At 37.7% G+C, this 22,169-nt stretch overlaps 1 protein-coding gene across 1 annotated transcript in view; it reads left to right on the forward strand.

Annotated features, from left to right (window-relative positions):
* Window positions 1–22,169, forward strand: part of Wdr49 (WD repeat domain 49) — a 114,003-nt gene that overhangs the window by 64,877 nt on the left and 26,957 nt on the right. The window contains exons 8-9 of the mRNA XM_023717810.1: window positions 6,621–6,854; window positions 17,468–17,632. Of these exons, the coding sequence (XP_023573578.1) occupies window positions 6,621–6,854; window positions 17,468–17,632 (399 nt within the window). The remainder of the gene's footprint in view (window positions 1–6,620; window positions 6,855–17,467; window positions 17,633–22,169) is intronic.

Consider the following 22,169-nt stretch of genomic DNA (forward strand, 5'->3'; position numbering starts at 1 on the left):
GTATAGTAGTCCGTGCTGGAATTTGTTTTCACAGAGGACTTGAAGTACTCTGCTCCATGCTCTTCTTGCCTTCATGGTTTGTGAAGAGAAGTCGGCCGTAATTCTGATGGATTTTCCTTTGAATGTGATCTGCTTCTTTTCTCTCATGGCTTTCAGTATATTATTCTTGTGCTGAATTTCTGGGATCTTGATTATTATATATTTCGGTGTGCTTTTAATTGGGTTGAGGTTACTTGGCGTTCTGCATGCTTTGGCTTTTGAATCTTTAGTGTACTTTTTCTGTATCTTTATGTCATGATTAGGAAATTATACATCTTACTTTTAATCCAAGTTTTATTTATTTATTTGCCTTTTTGAGATAGTGTCTCACTGTCTAGTTCAGATTGACCTTGAGCTCACTTTGTAGCCTAAGCTGGCCTCAAACTTGTAAAGATCATCCTGCCTCAGTCTCCCAAGTGCTGTGATTGCAATGGTAATTACCACCATGCCCAATTTGTTTTTGTTAGTTTTGAATTAATCTCAACATGTTGCCAGTATGTAAATAATACTGATTGAATTTTTAGAAATGCATTGTAAACAGATTATCCACCCATGTCTAACCATGGATCGATCAATCTGTCTATCTATCTATCTATCTATCTATCTATCTATCTAAGTTACCCATTGATAAATGTCATACTTGTAGTATAAAAGAAAAACATTGTTATATTTTAGTTTTAGTATATCTGTTTCAATAATAGTGATTATGTTTCTGGCAGGGTGCAAAGAGTTTCTTACCAAAACTGGCTTGTAGACATGACATCTTGTTACTTTAAATTCAATTCTTATTATCCATTTTTTTGAATTTTTGAGTGTTATTGTTTCAGAATATTAAATGGATGAACAATTTCAGTGTATTCTAGCTAGGATTGATAGGATTCAGAGCTGGCAGAAGTGAGGAAATGGACAAGTGAGATAAAAGAGACCTCTGATCAGTACTAAAATAGGAGCCATGTGTATAAATGGGCTGGTTTCTAGTTATTGTGTATATGAACAGAGAGCATTTACTTATAATCTTATATTATTAAAGGGTTAAAAATGCAAAGTGGATGCATATTGCACAGCAAAATATGTGATCATTACCATATGCAGATCTAAATTTTGCTCCAAAGTTTAGGTAGTTATTTCTGCTGCTGTAAAAGTGAGGATAAAATAGAGAGCACCTGTATATCCCTTTTCAATACTGTGACTGGTAAATCTGATTTGGAACAGAATCCTAGGTTCTCAGATATCAGGATGTAAGTGAACACAGCACTTTCTAATGAAAATTTAGGAACTTAAAAAGAACTTATTTTTCAATTGTAATTTTTAAGCTTAAAATTTGTCAACCTACTTATTTTTTTCTGGTGTGGGTTGAGAAAACATCTCCAGAACATTTGAAATGAAAATTGATGTTTAATACATATGCTCCTTTCTAAATGGTTACCTAATTCTGTTTAGAATTGAATTTGGTGTACTATTGTTTTTATTACTTATTTTTTTTCTCTTCAAAAGAAAAATGAAATTTATGAAATTCTAAAAGAAGGAATTTAAGTTGAGTATAGAAGATAGAGTGAACTCAGGATTTCCAGATATTTAAGTAACATTCTGTCAAAGGACTTGTCTAATTAAATTGAATTCATATGAACTCTTTTTATGATTAAAAGGATATGGACTGGTTACAAAAGAAGAGTATATCATGTGGTTTAAACCCCAGCGATGATACTCTTAATTTACTGAGGAAAAAAAATTTGTTCAAGGGAATTAATTCTTACCATAAAACCAAGGAGACTGACCTCAGAATTTTAAAAATTAATGCCTGAAGTTCACCTCATAGATTCTGACTTAAATGGCTTAGAAAAAGGGTCCAATATTGAATGATTTCTAAAGTACTGTAGGCATTCCTAATGTCAAATTTAAGAGCCACTGCAAGAATATATGACCATAAAGTGAAAATTAAAAATGCATGGGAGGTCATTGATTTCAAGCAGCATACTAGAATATGATTTCATCCATTGATGGAAGCACATCAACACATCTGTTTCTCAGCAGAGAAAAAGCTAAAATAGCAGACAGAGATTATTAACTGAACAGCATAAAGGTTCCTAGAAGAATAGCAATAAAAATTAATTTTAGGAAAATTAATGAATATATACAATCCAATAAAATTTTTCCAGAGTTAATTATGAAGGACAAGAAGTAACCTATTGTAGACTACAGAGGACATAGGCTATATAGTTTTAATTTAATTTGCTACTAAATGCCAATAAAATTGTAAAGGAAATTTAAATTACTTGAACAACACAATGGAAAATGAATCTAGGAAAATGACAGTCTATTAAAAAACTTGAATTATTGTTAATCTGTCTTCAGCCATACCCCAGATGTCTATTCTGACATAAAATTAATTTCTACTTTTTAGAAGAGGGTCCAAAATTCTAAAGACAGAATTTTGAATAATAATAACATAACCATTGTTAGTAACACTGAGTGTTAAAGAGTTATCAATATATATGGTTCTAATATTTAGTTATTTATTTATTATTTTTTGTATTTTTAAGGGAAGGATCTATGGGATGTTCAGGGCCTCACTACTAGATCAAACTTGTAGTGATCTGCCTGTTAACAGCCTCCCAAGAGCTGGGATTACAGGCGTGTGCCACCATGCCCAGTATCAATTACCATCTCAGCACGTCTCAGGGGCAAGGCCAACGTGGCAGGCCCAGGGATTGAGTCCCCAGTCCCTATGCCTGCTTTTAGGCACTTTAATCTGCAGAGCTATTTGGCCAGCCCTGGTTGTAATATTTAAAATGATCATTTATCAATTCTTTCTGTATCTACTAATACTGAAACATATTTACTACTCTTAGTTTATAAAAGATTTATATATATGTGAAAATGCAGTTTTAGGAGAGATCTCAAAAATTTAAAATTTTTTAAAAATTAGCAGTACAAAACAGCCCTAACCAATTATTTTATAAAAAACTCTTGTCAAAGCCGGGGGTGGCTGTACAGTCTTGTAATCCTAACACTCTGGAAAGTTGCAGCAGGACTATTGCAAGTTCAAGCTTATGCTGGGAAATTTAGCAACCCAGTGATAGATACCCTGTTTCCAAATAAAGAAAAGAAGGACTAGGGATGTATTTAAAAATGCAGAAACTTGAGCTTTGTTCTCCAGAACAGATACACAAATTCTTATAAAGAAAATCCATTTTTCTTTAACATACATTCACGTGGTTATAGGGATTGGAAAGGCTCTTTTTCTGGTCATGACTGACCAGGTCGTTTCAAACTTGCTGTAAGGACTACTGAATAGAGAGACTGCTATGCATAAGAAGCATAATTATCTTTGTAAGATGATTGAAAAAGTCTCATAATAATTTTGACTGTGGGTTATATGGGATCTGGGCAAGTAACTATGTAGGACAGAGACAGACTTTTGTGTTGTAATGAATCAGTCTTGCACTTAACCTAGCTAATCTTTACATTAATGAATTGGATTAAAAACTTAGTTATTTGATGAGCCGTAATTTTAACAAATTAAAAAAAAACATTCAACATTCACTATGTCCCATGAGATACGTAGGAAAACCAAGGAGGAATTGTTTACATGATTAATTACATTTCCCAATGATATTGGCACATTGAGACTCTAGGTAAAAAATAGAAAAATTCCTAATTGAAGGTCAAAGAATCAAATTTTCAGAGGCAGAGTGGTAGATATTTGGCTAGATTAATTCCTCACGGAGATATCGTTTTACTCAATCAAAATGTCAAAGCAAGTGAAAAGCACAATGGGAATGGCTTAATCAATGAAGCAAAAATGTGCTGTTTCAAAGTGTTAGTCACTGTCATTGTTAGAACTCAACTTGAAATATTGGGTTAATCCTGGACACTTTCCTTAAAATAGGTCATTAAGTACCCTAAATCAGTCAAAGATAGCATCTTAAATTAGTGGGTGCAATAGGACTACAAAATTAAATGTTTAGATTGGGGAAAATGAAAAGTGAAATGCAGAAGAATATAAGTAATTCCTTTTCTTCCAGAGGACAGTCATTTTATATGTAGTGTGCTTAAAATCTATGGTGGATATTTGAATTAAAATGATTTATTATTATTTTTTAATGTTTTTAGTACAGAGTCTACAGGGTCTCACTACTCAGATAGGACTCATAATGATCCTCTTTTTTTCAGTCTACCAAGTGCTGGGATTACAGGTGCATGATACAACCCAGTCCTGTGGCCATCTCAGCAAGCCCCAGGGGCAGGGCTGGCACAGTTCCTGCACCTGCCTAAGCATGTGCTTAAGTCTGCTGAGCTGTCTGGCTGGCCCAAAAGAACTTTTTACATTTAAATGAAACATGACCATTAATCCTCCTCAAAATGCTCCATTTCACTATGAACTAACTAAGTCTCAGGACATAAGAGAACCTGTACTGTAATTCAGTTGTGGCCCAAATCTTCTGATCAAGGAGATTATGGGACCACAGAGGAAAGTGATCGCTGATGTAGAGTGTGCCTAAGGAGAGTCACATGGAGAGAAAACATTCTCTCAGGCTTTCACAGAGAGCAAACTGGTCAAGCAATGGCCGTGACTCATCCACATGGCTGACACTGACAAAGGATCTGCAAACTGTGGTACAGGGTTACAGGCTAAATCCTGAGGGTACTTGACTGACCTTATCAGGTACAAAACTTACATTTCTTGTTATATAGTCTTGCTTTATCTTGGTCTTAACCATCCAGCAGAAAAATATAAAAACAAAATATAAAAAGTAAAGCTATATTAATATGCTGAGCTATAAAAGGCTTAAGTCAACAACTTCTGACATTGCCAATCTTACAGAAAACCCACTACTATTATGGATTACTGGACTATATTGGAATATTTTGCTGAATTCACATACCTACAATATTTAAATGACAATGGAATACCCTTCTCTGACAAAACTAAGCAAAAAAAAGGGATATAAATGAAGGACCATTTTGTATCTGTATATTCAAAATAGTTAGGATAGATATACAGCTGCATTCTCTTAATTCAATGAATATAGAGATTTGTTCTAATAGTGTTTGTGGACAGGATATCATGTCTACTTCTTGTACAATGAATAATCACTAAGACAACAATTTGCAATGTATTAATTATTGAAACTGTGCTAGTAATCTGTTTTAAAATGGTTTCATTTCTATTTGTTTCTCAATAAAATTATTAAAACAAACAAAGAGAACAGAAAACTTGCAGGTGGTCCTCTTGTGAGTAAGAGGCAGAGCCTAGAGGAGAGTGCAAAAGTCCGATGCTGGCGTTTGCTGGGGTTTTGGAGCAGGTGCTCAGGCCCTTTGCTTGGACCCTTTCGCCCTGGTCAGCCTCCATTCTGTAAGCACAGGTGCTTGTGTGGCTACTCTCCTGTTTTGTTCTCAGGATGCTTACTGTGACTCATCTCATTGGAATGCAGGGAGCTAGAAGGAATGAAAAGGTAGGAAAAGTGATCATTTAATGTTGTCTGGATTTGGAGTAACCTGTCTTCTAAGCAAAGATTCGGTGTTTATCCCCTATTGTACACTGATAAATATGTGTCATATATGTATTTTTATTATATTTAAGTAAGAATCTCATATCTGTTAACTTTATCTACTCTAATACCATTTGGTTTATTTCACCAAAAAGCCAGAGAGAGAGAACAAGAATAAATTAATTTTCCACTGGTACTACGACAAATGACAACAGGTGGAGCAGGGTTGAAATAACATTGATTTATATTATTTTTTGCCTTCTAGGCTGAAATTCTGACACAGCACTCACTGAGCTAATATCAAGGTTTTGGCCGGAGGACTGCTCCTTTATGGAGGCTCCAGGGAGAATCCACTCCTCACCTTTTCCATGGTTTTTGGATCATGGCCCCTTTTCACCTCTTTGTCAGCTAGAAACCTAGGAAGCGTCCTCACACTCCAACACTCTGATCTTTTTTTCTGCCTTTCTCTTCCACATTTAAAGAGTCTTCTGACTATATTGGTCTCACATAAGTAAACAAGCACCTGAAGTTCTCCATATAATAATACTTGCCTAAATTGGTTTTTGCTGGTAAAATGCCATATCTACTTAGGTGTGGTGATGCATGCCTATAATGTCAGCATTCAGGAAGCCCAAGGAAGGTGGGCTGTGAGTTCAAGCCCATCCTGGACAACCTAGTGATTTTGTGAGAACTTGTCTCAAAATAGTAGTAAAAAAAAAAAAAAAAGTAAAAGGGGGGACAGGGATGCAGCTCAATGTGAAGGCCCTGACTTAAATTTCCAGTAATGGAAAAAATACTATCACATTAAGCAAAAACATCATAATCTACTATAAGCCATTCTGAAGGTGAAGCCCTATTCTGAGGACTTGGATAAAATATAATGCCTTCCCAGGAGGAGCTGAAAAGTTAGGAAGTATTTAAGTAGATAACCGAAACATAAAATGATAACTTCTGGGACAGAAGTAGGAAGCAAGTGTAGCGCTGATAAAAACAATTATGTTCTGGGGGCAAGAGTAAGCTAGAAAAATAGTTGTCAAAAATTAGAATTCTCCATGACATATTTATATAATCTCATGGCTTTTCCTGTAGGTTTTGAGGCTCTGGGATATTCACCACCAACTGTCCATCCAGAGGCTCGCTTGCTCTTTCCCCAGAAGTAAGGACTTCAGATGTCTCTTCTGCTTTGACGAAACCCACGGGCGGCTTTTCATCGCTTTTAATAACCAACTAGCATTGTTGGCAATGAAAAATGAGCCGAGCAAGAGGGTGAAAAGCCATCAAAAGCCTGTGACGTGTGTTCTTTACAATTCACTCTTGAAGCAGGTAATGATGTTTCTGTTCTGCCACTCACCAAAGACATCCCCAAGTCCAGAACCTCCTTTCTTTATTTTGGTCCAGTACAAAATTGAAAACAAACCTAGAAAAAATGACTTGGTGGCTGTGTGCTTTTTGGAAAGAATGTGTTTCCAGGGGGACTTGAGGGGGATTTCATTTTGAGCCTGTCACTACAGCAGCACTGATAGAGTTATGAGGAATTACAGCATTCCAGCTAAAACAAATAGAGCACATAATGCAATTGAACTTATCTTTGTGACACATTAGTCTGGGTCTTGAGCCAAATGCAAGTGAACCTGGTTGTAAAATTCCCCTTTATGAACACTGTCCTCCTGTATCCCTGCGGAAAGTTCTGAAATATGCATGAAATGTAATTAGCACAGATCCGTTCGCCAGCATATTTTACACGAGTGATTCACAGTGGCAGCCAGAATGTATTCATAATAAAATGATTCAGTTAAATGTGACGCCACTTGGTATGCAGCGTAAGGGCTGTTTGTCTCCTCACCTCTTTGATGACGCTCCACAGCCATTGCTTATGGGAGTGCTACCTGCATCTCAATGAAGAGGCTCTGCTCCCTGGCACAGATGTTGCACAGACCATGGCCTTTCACAGGGGACAGGGAGGTACAGCTGGCAGAGCTGGCAGAGCTGGCAGAGCTGGGTGTGGGGCAGCCTGTGGGTCGGATGCAGGAGCCACAGCATCGGAGGTCACTTTAGTACTCTGAATACCTCAGGCCTGATACTGGCAGTGCAGCAGGGGCTGAACAGAAAGCAAGTCTCCAGCTTGTGGCCAATTAAGCAATAACTTTAACCCATTTTTTCCTTTCCCATCTAAAGAAGCTTCTGTAGAGCTCCCAGAAATGAGTGGCTCAGATTCTTCTGTGCACGGGGTGGAAAGTCCTTTGTTTGTAATGAGTATGTGTCATGTCACTGCTTCAAACACTCTGTTTTCTGGTTATTCTAGGAGATAAAATCCTTTACAAAGCATCTCCCACAAACCTTTTACTGAACTTTATGAAGACAGCCAGTTAATTTAGCTCCCTGGTGGCCACTGAGAGATGCATTTGTTTCCAAAAGAATGTTCTGCTAATTGAGATCTGAAAAGTTAAAAGGCTAGGTTGTGTTTAGAAGTTAAGATCCTATCTAGCTTAGTCATAAATAAATTACATTCTGCAAAGAATTTAGTAAATGGGGCACAAAGAAGATCTGGAATCTGCCACTTGGACATGAACAGAGACCAAGGTAGTGTGGCAAAAGTTATAGGTCAGAAAAGAACATGTACATACTCGAGATGAAGTGAGAAGTGTGATTTTCCTATCCAGTAACTTCTACTAATTTGCTGCTCATTGCATAATTAATTAAAAACATTGTGTATAATGCAAATACAGTGTTAGATGATAAGCAACAATGTATTTGTTAGTTTATAATATATAGAAGAACACTTTTATGTTACAAGATTTTCTTGGAGAGAGGTACAAAGAGAGTATCATTTATAATTATATCAGCTATTGATACCTACAATATTTAGACACAGCAACTATAAGTTTTAAACAAATATCAACAAATGAAGAGAAGGCACATACATTATTAACTCATGAAGAAACATTGGGATATGGAAAATGAAGTAGAGATAAATGAGTTCTTCAAGGAAAATGATCAAGTTGGTTCGGTGACATTTTAGCTGAGCCTGGAAAATTGGAGTGGAAATCTCAAGAAGACACCACGTGGGCACCCTGGAAAAGCAGCTTGAGCATTCAGCGTGCTTGCAGGAAGACAGGGCTTAGTTTGCGAGCTCTTAGCACCAAGGCTGTAGGAGCTGAGGCATAAAGGCAGACCGGAGGCAGAGTATGAAAAGAGTTCTCAGAGCATACCACAGTCCGATTGAGGAGACAGGGCATAGGTTGGAAGATAGACCATTTCTCATGGCGTGGTCTTGGACCCTAGATGCCTTAGGTCCTCCTGAGCAAGATGAGAGATCAAATCATGTTCATAATTTTATCAATGCTTTTATTGTTCTTTAAAGTGCAGTGAAAACTTTAGAAGTCACAAATGTGTGATGATCTCACTGTTCTAATAGCTGAGGGGATGTGTGCCCGTATATCCTTGTCTTAACAACTATTCAGTTTAAATTTATAACGTGATGAATACAGACATATACACATATATTATTCTATCTCCTATGTGTTCATATATTTATATTCCACATAAATGACTCAATAGTGTTTAAGACTATAGGCCAGCCTCAAGACTAAGACATTTGAAATCTGCAGAACTGGAGAAAGGAGGGATTGAAATGCTGCACACCTGGCTTACTCTGAATGAACTTCAGTTTACTGGCTTTGAAACTATGCTCCTGTGAGAGCGGAGAGTGGTGACACATTGGGCCTTGCCAGCATTGTTATGTTAGGATTGGCCTCTCATCACTTGAAGCCATCAAACACTAAGGGAACTTGGTCACCTCTGGACATCTCATTTTCTTATTAACTTTTTGGGGTGCCCTGACCTGTATTTTAACCATGTGCTATGTGAGAGCAAGTATTAGAAGAATTCAGGTGTTGGGACTGGGTTGTGGTTTGGTGTTACCATGTTCCTTTTGAGACAAGCCAGCTGCTGCTCCACTCCCTCCTCTCCTCAGCCACTGGAGTTGCTCCATGTGGGGATGGATTCATGAGGTACGAGGTGTAGCCTTGACTTGGTTGTGCCTGTAAGTCTCCAGATACATCCAGACACTTTTACTTCTCTTTGAGCACTGGTGATGTCTCCAGTCTAGCTGTCTCTCAGTTGAACCTGTAACTCCACTCTTCTTTTTTCTGTCCTCTCATATTTGTGTTGCAAAGGAAAGATCTCTTCTTCTATTGCTGCCTTTTCCCACCCCTCCAGACACTGCTGGCCACACAATTTATGCTCAAAGCCTAGGTTTGGTCAACTAAGTGCCATGTTTTATTCTACTATCAGTAGTTGCTGTGCCTTTCAGTCTACTAGCTCGTGATCTTTGAATATTAGGTGTGATGTCACCCTTGAAAGCTCTCCATTATCTGAGCTTAGTGAAATCTCTTCCTACTGTTGTCATTTAAGCTTGTTGACCACATTTTATTATTGTTATTTCATTGCACTTGGACTTTGGTGGGAAATATAACATAATTCCCCTATGAAAGCAGCTTGACACTGTTCTGCAGCTCTTTCCTCCTTGCCTTGTGATTCCCTCACCTCTTAAGCTAAGCAAGTGTTGTTAAGTCACACAAAGCCTCTTGAAGGGCACCACTAAGCTATCTCACCTGGCACCCCCCCACTCCCAGCTAGGAGCTGAACAAGTTGGAGCTAGATAAGGAAGTCCCTGGGATATGTTTTTATTGAAAGAACTATACTAACTCAACCTCCTGGAGGCAATGCTAAAAGGAATCATCTCTGCAGTAGTTTCTTAAATGAAGCTTCACTTAAAATATCCACGGACATTAGCAAACTTTAAAACATGCATTTCAACATATCATAGAACAATAGACTTTCTACATTATGGCAGTGGGCTGCATCTTAATGCTGTAGGCTTATGCGATTTTTGTAAAATAGATAATGGCTCAATTTGTTTTGCATTTTGGATGTATTGATAGCTGAGGTTGATATTCACATGCTATCAATTTTGACAAACTGTATTTACTATTTTTTGGAATACTATTTATTTTAAAGAAATTACCTGTGAACATTACATGTTTAATGAAAGTAAAACAATCCAGTGAAGCTCAAGTAGGATGTAAATATTGATGAACACTCATCATCTGGTTCTAAAATATCTATGCATGAGCTACTGCACATAAATATGGTTCTGTAACCTACTCTCTAATTCAGTAATACATTGAAATATATTTTCTTTGCCTGAACCTACTTTCACACTGTAAAAAGGCATTATAGTATGTCATATCATCATTTACAAATCCATTTCCTTTGATACATGTTTTGCTCTTAGGAAAATTCTGTATGTAAATATATTCACACTCATGACATTATCTCTTTAGGGTAAAGTCTTAGAAATGAATTTCTTGGTTGAAGGATATTATTGCATATTAGGTAATATGACACACCCATAGAGCCCCAGAGTTTTTCCATTGTATGGACCTCTAGGAACACACATATTAATCTCTCATGAGCTTGCCCAAAGAGGCCCATTAAGTGGGGCTGGCTAGTCTCTCCCAGCAGAACTCCCAGAGCCATGCTGGGGTCTCATAAACCAGCACGAACTCTTGGCTTTGCAAATTGGAAGATGGACCCTCTGCATTTTATCTAGTGAGGTGCTGGTTTTGAGGATTAGCCACAGGAAAACTGATGTCAAATCATTTACTTAAAAGGGGGACTGCAGACCATGTCTTTTTTGCTGTACACCATTTTTAGGGGGATTGAGGTATTTGAGAGTACAAACAATTTAATTGGAAATCCTTTTGGTAATTGCAAAATTTGAGAAAAGGGATGAAGTTTACCTTGAGGGAAATTTATCTCCCTCTTACAAGAGAATATAATATTTTAGTGCTTGTTTTTAGGGCAAAATCAATGAATGTCTCTTTTGAACAGAGCTGGATGAACACTAATGAAAATTTTTCCCTTTCTTGCTTTGTTGCCAGGCTCCCAGTGACATCCTTCTGTTAATGCCACTTTGCACCACAGGCCAGCTCTGAGCTGTTACTGATTGTGCATCAGTCCCAGGGCTGTGTGCTCATGTCACTTGGTAGAGGTAGAAGTTCCCTAGTCTTATGACTTACAGCAACACACACACACACACACACACACACACACACACACACACACAGACACCCCCCAATGTATTCGTTTATTTAATGTGCCTGCTTGAACAGAAATAACAACACATCTTAAACTATGTTATTCTTCTCTAAGTGAGCATGAGTGTATGTACTCTTTTACAAATATTATTTTGAATAGATATATATTTATTGATTCTTAACACTTATCAGTACATATTACTTTCCGTGCTTTTAGGCACAAACTAGCCTAGTACTTTTTTGAAGCATTGTGATCCTTGTGCCTAGAGTCCCCCCAAGCACAGCCAGGGGCTCCTCCTCTTCATGCTGCCTAAGGCTTGAAGACCTCGTCGCAGCTTCTTGGGCATGCCAGGGACCTCCCACCACAGGGCCTTCACATGGCTGCTTCCTTTTCTTGGAACATCTTTTAACTCAGCTATCTATTTTTTAATTAATTAATGAATTTATTTATTTTATTCATTGTAATGAGAAAGGTAACAATGAAACAGCTTGACAGTAGGATAGTCAGTCACAATAACTGACACATTGCATATTGTTGTCTTCGTAGTACTTATTCAGAGTACAGGATGCAGACATGATATCTTGTCAACACTATTAGTATGCCTCAGCTATCTGCGTGATTCCTTGGCAAGGTCTCAGCAGAGCCCCTTGTCCACCCACCACAAAGCTCTCTGCTTTCTTTTCTGCCATAATTCTTTCTACAACTCTTGTCCCACAAACGTTATTCTTACATGTGCTTTTCCCTCTTAGTTTCTTTCTCTGGTTGCGTTTCTCCCTCTGCCTTCCTAATAAAGCAAAGGCAGAATATTTCACTTTGGTATCCTCCGTGCTTAGATCTGATGCTTCACACATTAGGAGTATTCAATAAATTCAGGGAATGAATTTGAAAAAGCAAATTATGAATTCATCTAGAAGAAATAAAATCTGATAAGCCAGATTTATAAACAGAGAATGGCTGCCTTGAAATATGTGCATCCTTTGTTCTGGGCCCTGCAACATTGTCGTTCCTCTCATCTCTCTACTTTTTAAGATATTGCATCTTGAGATTTGATACAAGGTGAAAATAAAGGAAATAACCTGCTTTGTATTATGGGACCATAAATAACACTGACTAGAGAAATAAAACTATAAACAGAAACTATATCAAATATCTCCATTCCTTGCTAGCCAACGGCATGCAGCATGTGCTGTTGCAAGTTTGGATTCTTTTTTTTTTTTTTTGCTAAGATAGCACTTGGGATGCAAACAAAAGACAAGCAGCACACTTAGTGTGGTGTGGAATTGCAGGAAGACAATTAGGAGACAGGGACACAACCTCCCATCTCATAAAATTGTCTGATTTGCTGTGACAGCTCAGATGAAAGAAGCGAAAGGACTCATCCATTCCTAAGCAGCTATTAATTCGGGCACTTAAGTTGGAGCATGTTCCCATTAGAGGGTGGTGGGCTCATCATGCCCATCTGCACTGAATTGTAGTTATTAGGGCAGGGCTTCCCAGCTCTGTGGATTGTCAGGGCCCAGCCCTCATTGGCTGAGGTCTACTCCAATAAAAGAATGAACTAGACACTTAAAGGGTTTCGGTACGACCAAAATGTGGTATGTAAGTTAGTTACCATTTTAGTCTACAGCTTTATCACAATAAAAAGTTTGCTAAAAAATAAAGTCCCTACTACTGTCTTTCAGGGAAACAATTTCCATCATGTGCCATGTGACATTAAAAACACTCTTCTCTGACTAATCTTTGAAGGGCTTTCCACTTGCACTGTTATTCTTGATCCCAGTATTGTCACAGTAGAGTAGATTCTGGTAATACTGGTTGTTTGTTTGTGACATGGTCACTTTTCTCTAGACAACACTGGAAGGCAGATTGCCATACAGGGAAACCAGCCTGACTCTGTGCTGTTGTCTTTAGTGGTGCAAATTTCACGAGAAATTGTAAAGATGATGACAAATGATGAATTGGATGCTGGCACTCAGCCAGTTAGGCAGGACAGCAAGTGTGCAAGGCAGCAGAAAGAGAGACCTACTGATTCCAGATCAAATGTCTACATTAGGTGAAAGTGATGGGGTGGATGATGAAATTCTGTACCTAGGTGGGTGCAGCCAACCTGTGAACAAGTAAGCAAACCTTTCCTTTGAATGTGGCCTTTCAAATTTTATTTTGCTCAAGAATGTCTCAGTTTAATAATGAAATGTCTACCACATAAGTTCTCTATAAGTGATTTTTGAATAAAAATAGTAAGGTCCTTTACAATCTTCAGTATTTTATTAAAAGACCTCTAAGAAGAATATTTCACTTTACTTAGAAAATTATATTTTACTGGTTTTGCCTTTAATGGTTGTAAGTCAAATTTCTACCCAATTATAAGAAAAACTCACAAGTCTGATACAACGACATTTTAAAGTACCTCAACAGTGTGGCTTCCAACAGTGTGGTTTCCTCTCTGTTACTATTGTTGCTGCTACTCCTCCCATATATGTCTTTATTCATTGTCATTATCAGAAGAAAGCAAGACACTGTCTTTTAAATTGATCTGGATATATAAAGTAACATGAGCCTAAATTGAAGGTCAGGTAAATGGACAGAGAATGGCAAAAATAGCTGATTTTGCATCCTGTTTATTGTGGCTTAAAAATATCCACTTATTTAAATCTTGCAACTATGCTTAGAACTAGTTATTATGATTACCTCTGATGAGGGAACTGTGTCCTAAGAAGTTAACTAATATGCTTGCCCTGGGTGACCGAGGTCAGATGGCTCGTCGGTGAGGCAGCTGGCTGTCAGACTTCGGTCTTCTGGCCTCAGCTTCCAGTGATCTTAACTACGACACGCCTGACACAAACAAAATCAAACAGCAACCCTGACAGCTTAGTGAAATGATACTGAAATTGTTAGGCCATGTTATTTCAAAGAACCAGATCATTCATTCTAGAAACCACATCATCCTTTAACAAGGTAATTAATTATTTTACTTACTTTTGATTCCATCGTGAGAAAATATGTAGCACAGAGTTCTTCTTTCTATCTCTATAAAGGAATTGTCTCACCGGGGTTATAATTTCAGGGGCAAAAGGGCCAACAGAGATCATGTGTTCTGGATTAGTTCTTTGCCGAGACATTAATGTTGCTGAATGGTGCCCCTCTTTTCAATGTTTCCTCTCCTTTCTCCATCTGGAACTCCTGTACTTGGGCAGACTGGTCTAGACGCTACAGAGTGTCCACAGGGTCTCTCTGAAGCTTGAGCTTGTGCTCCATTCTACTGCAAGCAGTATCTTCACAAAGTGAATCACCAAAAATGTCTATATAACCCTTATCATTAAGAAAAATAATATTGGTCTTAATCTTTAAGGTTAATTACAGATCCTGCTGGTAATCAAAGTTATCAACCCTCTCCCAGTGAAACATTTTATATACTACTCAGTGTTCTCTGGAACTACGTACTAAGGATTTCTAAAATTTCATCTCCAACTTGCTTTTTCATCTCATATCTCATTATATTTGCCCCTTCAAATTCTTTGCAACTCAGGTTTTATTGAGCTTATTGTTTCTCATATTTGGAATATTTTCTAAGCCCTCTTGCCTTTGAAGCAGTTTGTCAGTTATGTGGGAATCTGTTATGGTTCGTCTCTAGGTGTTCCCCCAAAGCCTCATGCAGTCATGGGGAGGACTTCTAGAGTTTGTGAATAACTCATGATCCACTGGGATTATGGGTGACCCAAGGTTGGTCTCATGGGTCTGAGTACTGCTGGGATTATGGGTGTGAGTGCTAAGTCCAGCCTGAGGTGGTAGCCTGAATGTACCAGATGAGAGAGACAGAGAGACAGACTTCCTCTCTGTTGCCATTGTTGCTGCTACTCCTCCCATTTTCTCTCTGCTCCTTGCCAACACTGTGAAAGATTGCTTTCTGCCATGTGTCACTCTGCTTTGTAACCAGCTGAGTATGGACTGAAACCTCCACTGACTATGAGCTAAATAAACCTTCCTTCATTTTGGGTGTCAGGTATTGGTCCCAGCAACAAGAGAAGAGTAACTGAGACAGAATCTATGCCAACATCATGGTAGACTTATGGCCTGGCTGGCACCCAAGCTGTCAAACATAGTTACAGAAGCTTGGAAATGCTATTTAGGCAAGTTTTAAAAATGGATAAAAAAAAAAATAAAGATCAAATGAGTAACCAGTGCAGAAGGCTGGCATGTAATAAATGGGTTTCTATATTCAATTCCAGATCAATGAGCAATTGAATCTGACTTTCCCCCCCCCCTTCCAAATCCCACCGCCTGCCCCAGTGAGTGGGTCCTGGAACCCCTCTCTGTGCTCACACTTCACCAAGAGTGATGGCTCTGCACGACCCATACGAGCTTCCAATGGTTTCTCTGTCTAGTTCTCAGCACAGCCAGCACGTTTAGTAACTTGGGGAGATGTTCACTGATGGGGTGTCTGTGCACCATGGCCCTCTCCTGGCCCTCTCACAGTACAGTTGACAAACTTCAACCTTTTTGATTTTGAAAGTGAAGAATTCACACTTACCATATTCATCATAGATTACATTCATACGATAAAGATTGATAGCTAACTAGAAAAGTACTTTCTTTTCTCAAAAATTTAGTTGATCCAGACAATTTCCTATTCATGAGTTTATGTGTTTATAATTTTTCATTGTTTATTTTTCCTTGGTCATACTAGCTGGGTGGTTTTAACCCACAAATGCCTTACAGGATGCTTAAATACCTGGAGCTGAGAACTGCAGTCTACCTGCCTCTGTGACATTCTCATGTTTGGGCTACTATATATACACAATCCAGTCCCTGTCAGCAGAGATTTTGCTCCTTTCCTCTTGAAGTATAAATGTGGATTTATTTCTAACTTGTGTTCTTTGATTCATAGTAAGATAAAAAATATTGTGTCTAGAAGTAAAAATGCACATTGGCCCCTCGATAAAAGTTAGAGCAAAAGACAATAGCATAAAAAGCAGCAGCTCCAGTAATGTGTTTTTATTTTTTTATTTTTTGGTGGAACTGGGGATTGAACTCAGGCCTTTGCACTTGCCAGGGAAGTGCTTCTTCCACTGAGTCATCTCCCCGGCCCCTTTATTTTTATTTTTTAAAAGTGTATAAAATAATGTTAAAACAGAAAAATTACAATCCATACAGAATGTTACTAAACAAAATAATATGAATTTCACAGTATTTGTTGCATTGCCTAAGGTTGTCTCCAAATTAGCTGTTCACATTGCCACATATATGCATGCAAAATTGGAAGAAGGAAATACGTGAGAAATTAAAAGAGAGAAAGCTCAAAAATTTCAAAAAAGGAGACAAAAGAAATTAAAAAGAACTTGAGCACCAACTGCTTCTTTCCACAGACCCAGCTCTAGTAATTTGTAAGAGTTAATTTTGGCCGTGATGACTGGTAGTGTCCATTTCCTGAATGCTAAATGGAAGCTGATATATAATAAGATGCTTTCACACATTAGGTAGCGTCAGGCCACCTTGACTAGTAAAATTCGATTTCTTTTCTAAACGCAAAAGATTTATGTTTATTTGTAGTGGAATTTCATTTCAAGGTGGCCTCTGGACGCTAAGCTGAGTGGTGGGTTAGGAAAACAGATTCCTGTCTTTCCTGATAAAGGGGATCATGACCTCATTACTCCAGCTTTGGCCTACAAATTGAAATGTTATTAATGTAACAAAAAGAGAGAAAATAGATTACAAAATTTCTCTCACTGTTGGAGGATCTCAGTAGTGGAAATGCACAGGCTAGATATTTTTACTGAAACAAAAATGTTTGCTCTTAGGACTATATTTAATTTCTCTGCAATTTTGTTTTCTCTTAGATAATTAGCTCAGATGCAGGGTCTACAGTTTCCTTCTGGATGATAGACACTGGGCAGAAAATCAAGCAGTTTACTGGTTGCCATGGCAACGCAGAAATCAGCACGATGGCCCTTGATGCAAATGAGACCCGGCTTTTGACTGGCAGCGCAGATGGAACTGTGAAGGTGTGAAGACAATGATGCTTTTTTCTATTCAGATATGAGGAGGCTAAAATATTGTGTTAGGAGATACAGCCATTAATCCACCTTTTTTGGCCTTTTTGGTCTGCCATGTAGAGGGATGAGAAAAGCTGAACGCTAAATAACTTAAACTCTCTAAGAGCAAAGCTCTGAGGAAACTAAACCGCTGTGGAAAAAATGAATAAGTGATTTTTCTAGTTAAATTATTCATAATGAAGAGACAACTTAGCTTATTTGTTTTAGGAAATCTTTTTCACTGTGTTGGATGGGGATTACTGTGGGGAATAAGGACCCTGAACAGTTTTCATATGTTTCAGCTGGTATCTCTAGGTCTTTACAAGTTTCTGATATGAAAAATTAGGTCAAATTAGTAAACTTTAGAAAATGAGTGTTGAAAGGTGAGTCTATTTACTAATTTCCATTTTCATTACATGAAAGTGAAATAAAGAAAAGAGAAAAAAACAATCATAATCTTATTTACTATCCATCCAATAATAGTTTAAACACAGGATCTTATTCTGATTTTCTCAGTTTGTAACTATTACTCATTTTTTTTTCTGGGAGGAAGCTGAGATTTTACTTTGCAAAATGATAAAATTTTCATGCAGAGCTGGAAATGTACTGTCTATAGTCGTGTTCATCCATGACTCTTCTCTGCCATCCTCAGCCCAGAGAGTAATGACAGTCATGAGAGGAGATGGCTGTGACACCTTGAGGCAATGGAAGGCAGAGTCATGAGTAAACTTTGAGCAGCTTTCAAATGAATCATAACTAGGGTCAGAAAGACACTGGGCTGCCTTCAACTGCAGTCTGTGAAAGGCCTGCCCTAGCAGAGGTGTATTACCCATTCTGCTAAGCTGCAGGGCTGAGGGATGATCAAAAGTTATGTAATTAGAATAGCGCCAACATGAAGAGCAAGTATTCGTGGATCATAGGTTGTAACTATCAGTGAAGGGAGATGCTGTATTGGATTCCAAGTGAGAGCCTCTGGAAATTAGTAAAACTTGTCTCTAGGAAGGGGAGAGGAGTCAGATACAGGCTGGGAAACTGTGTTCAAGAGAAGACAGTGGATCACAGGAGAACTGGGAAGTTGCATGAAGGTTCCCAAACAACGTTTAAGCCAAGAATTGAGGTAAAATAAAAGAGGGACAGCTGGAACTGGAGAATTAGGCCATGACTTAGGCAAAAGGAGCAAGCCAACATCTCACTTATCAGTCCTATGAAATTAGCCTGAGGTCAACAATGAAGCAAATGGATTAGGTCCCGTTTCCCCCATCTTAGAAAGTAACTGAGTATTGAGATGGGATGTGGTCAGATCTTGATAAAATGTCCTCAGCTAAGGGACTTACTAGGATCTTGAATGGTCAGATCTTTAAAGTACCTATTTTGAAAATTATTTCAGGTAAACTTTGTAAAAGTTAGGTTGAAAGAAAATAAAGAATTATGGGTGAAGAATATACACACCCCTGAATTCTCAGTGGAAGCCTTGACATCTCTGAGGTTTATGCAAATTTAGAGGTATAATTGATTCACACCTCCTGTTTCTCCTGTCACACTCGATGCATCTGTAGCACAGCTGAACCCTGAAATCCAGCACCTCTTAGCAGAACACATAAATCAGGGTTGGCCTGTTTTGTCCATATTCTTTGAAGAAGCAAGAAAGAATAACACTTTCCAATCTTGCCTCTCACTTAGGATCTCAAATTAGTACCCGTGTTAATCAAAGACTAAAAGTTATTGCCTTATTTATCATGATCTTGAAGGAGGAGTTTTTAAATTAATGTGTTGAATAATATATACAGACAATAAAAATTATGAAAAAATAACAGATATACAGTTAAATTTTTTGTTTCTCCCAGCTTGTTTACTGAGTCCACCAACAGGGTTTTTATGCATTCTTTTAGGCTGTGGGTATGATTTGTTTCTTGATGGAAGTCCACTATACATGCTGTTCTACATTTCATATTTTTCCGCCTTGAACACTGGTTCGTATGAATGCATAAGCTGATAATATTAACTAATTTTTCTGGCTTGCTTGCTACGAACCAGGCTTTGTCCTAGGCATGCATATACATGTGCACACACATACACACCCAAATACACTCACATCTACAACATTGGTACTGCTATTATTTTTATTTTAAAGATGAGAAAGCCAAGGCTCAGAGAGGTAAAGCAAGTTGCTCAAGGTCCCATAGTTGATTCAGTTTGGGCAAACTCTACAGATATAGAGATGTTTCTTTTTTAATAATTTTATTGAGAAACAAATAGCGATGAGACAGTTTCAAAACTCATTAATAGGACAGTTTCAATAATTAATACATTGTATATTGTTGTCTTTTTAGTGGTTATTCATAGTACAAGATGCAGACATAATATCTTGTCCACAAACACTATTAGAACAAATCTTTCTATTCATTGAATTAAGAGAAAGTAGCTGTATATCTATCCTAACTATTTTGAATATACAGATACAAAATGGTCCTTCATTTATATCTGCTGCTTTTGTTTAGTTTTGTCAGAAAAGGGTATCCCATTGTCATTTAAATAATGTAGTTGCCTGAATTTGCATCTTATTTTATTTTATTGGTACTGAGGATGAAAGCCACAGTCTTACACATGTAAGCACATACTCCGTCACTTGGATTTAGCCCAAGTCTTATTCAACATTCTTGGTGGTCACATTGTGTGTGTCACCGTAAATGTTCCATAGTCTGACTCAGTCCCCTACCAGTGAACAATTAAGTTGATTAAAATAAATTGACTTTTGTAAACAAGAGATTTTGCAAGATAGGCTTGGAAAATACATAACTTCACACTTATAAGTGTGTCTGTGGCATGTGTTTTTATAAGTTAAAGGGTAGTTTTGAGTTAAAGAGTACAGTATATGCATTTTGTTTTTGATACCTAGTGCCAGCTTGTCTTCTGCACGTGATTTAACACCGTTTTATAGTAGTGGTTAGTTTTAAGAGCTAATGATTCAGTAATATATTCTTCTTAAAGTCTATCCATTGGGCCTACGTCTTTACATCACTGCTTGAGTCAAAAGACAAGAACTTTTGTGTCCCCAGTTGGACCATGGCTGGCACCCACTGTCAACATGGCTTAATTGTGGAAGACAGAAAGTCTGGAACATGCTAACTATACTTCAGGTCTTACTTTAGAAGATTACTTCTTTAAGTATCCTTGAGAAGTAATTTTCCAAGTTCAACATTGAGGAAAGAGAAATTTAAAGACACCCACAGAAAGAACACGGATTCTGAGTGGCTCTCAATAGTCGTTTTTCATGATTTAAAATTACCTCTTCCTCGAAGTGAAGCAAAAATATTTACAAGCTTACAATCACCTCTCATTAGAATAGACTGGTAGAGTTATAAGTGGAGCATAAGCCATGCATACATATGTGAAAAGCAAGTCCGTTTCTCCTGTCATACTCGATGCAACACGTCACTGGTCACCAAAACATTAGGGGGTATATTTTCCTCTGTATAACCAGTGCTATGGGAGACTTTTCAGTGCATACCAGCAGAGTGTCCTCTCAATACAATTCTGAAGCTCTCTTTCTAGATATGATATCAGATTCCACACTTCAAGAGTTCAGTCCTACCAACCTGCCTCCACTTCAGATGCCAGCCACAACGGTGTGCTCTTCACCTGTATACTTTTAATCCAGGTGTTGTAACCCCTTACTTGGCTTTATCCACTTGCTACAGAAGCTCATAGAATTCAGGGGAAGTTTATTATACTTATTCCTTTATTATAAAGATTATTCAAAGGACATAGATGAAAAGGTGGATGGAAGAGACTCATAAGGAAAGACATGTGGAAAGGATGTGGAGCTTCTATGCTCTCTCTGAGTGTGTTGACTTCCAGCAGGTCCATCTGTTCAGCTGATCCCTGTCTTTTCATTTTATGGAGACTTTATTTGTTGGGCAAGATCCATTTGTCATTGATGATTAGCTCATTTTTAATCCCTCTCTCTCTCTCTCTCTTGGAGGTTGGGAAATGGGGTTGACAGTCCTAACTCTTTACTGTAGTGGTCTTTCCTGGGAAAGTTGCTAGTTTGAAGCTATGTATGTTTTCAGTCACTAGTCATTTCCTTAGACCTCCAAAGACCCTACACAGCACTACAAAGATTTCAAGAATATTTAAGAGTAGTTTTCCAGGGAACAGGAAGAAGGTCAAATATGCATCTCATATCCAGCATCTCAAGAAGAATAAATATAATGGTAACTTTCAAAATAGTGAAAGCTCACAGGACTGTCTTGCTACAATGCTGTATATAGTTAGATTTCTAAATTTTTGTGTAAAAATATGTAATTGTTTATTCATATTCTTTAAATATTTTTCATTTTTAAATTTTTGTCTCCATATTCTGTAGAGAGCTAAAGCCTAACATATCAATACTTGATGGAAAATACCTGTTCCATGTTATACCTAAGATGTTTGATATTCAGGCAGATAGTGAAACTAAACCCAACTGCATATGTTGTAAGGTAATAATAAGCTTCTCTTCTGGAGG

The sequence above is a fragment of the Octodon degus genome, unplaced genomic scaffold (assembly GCF_000260255.1).
Source record: "Octodon degus isolate 3935 unplaced genomic scaffold, OctDeg1.0 scaffold00055, whole genome shotgun sequence".
NCBI classification, from domain to species: domain Eukaryota; kingdom Metazoa; phylum Chordata; class Mammalia; order Rodentia; family Octodontidae; genus Octodon; species Octodon degus.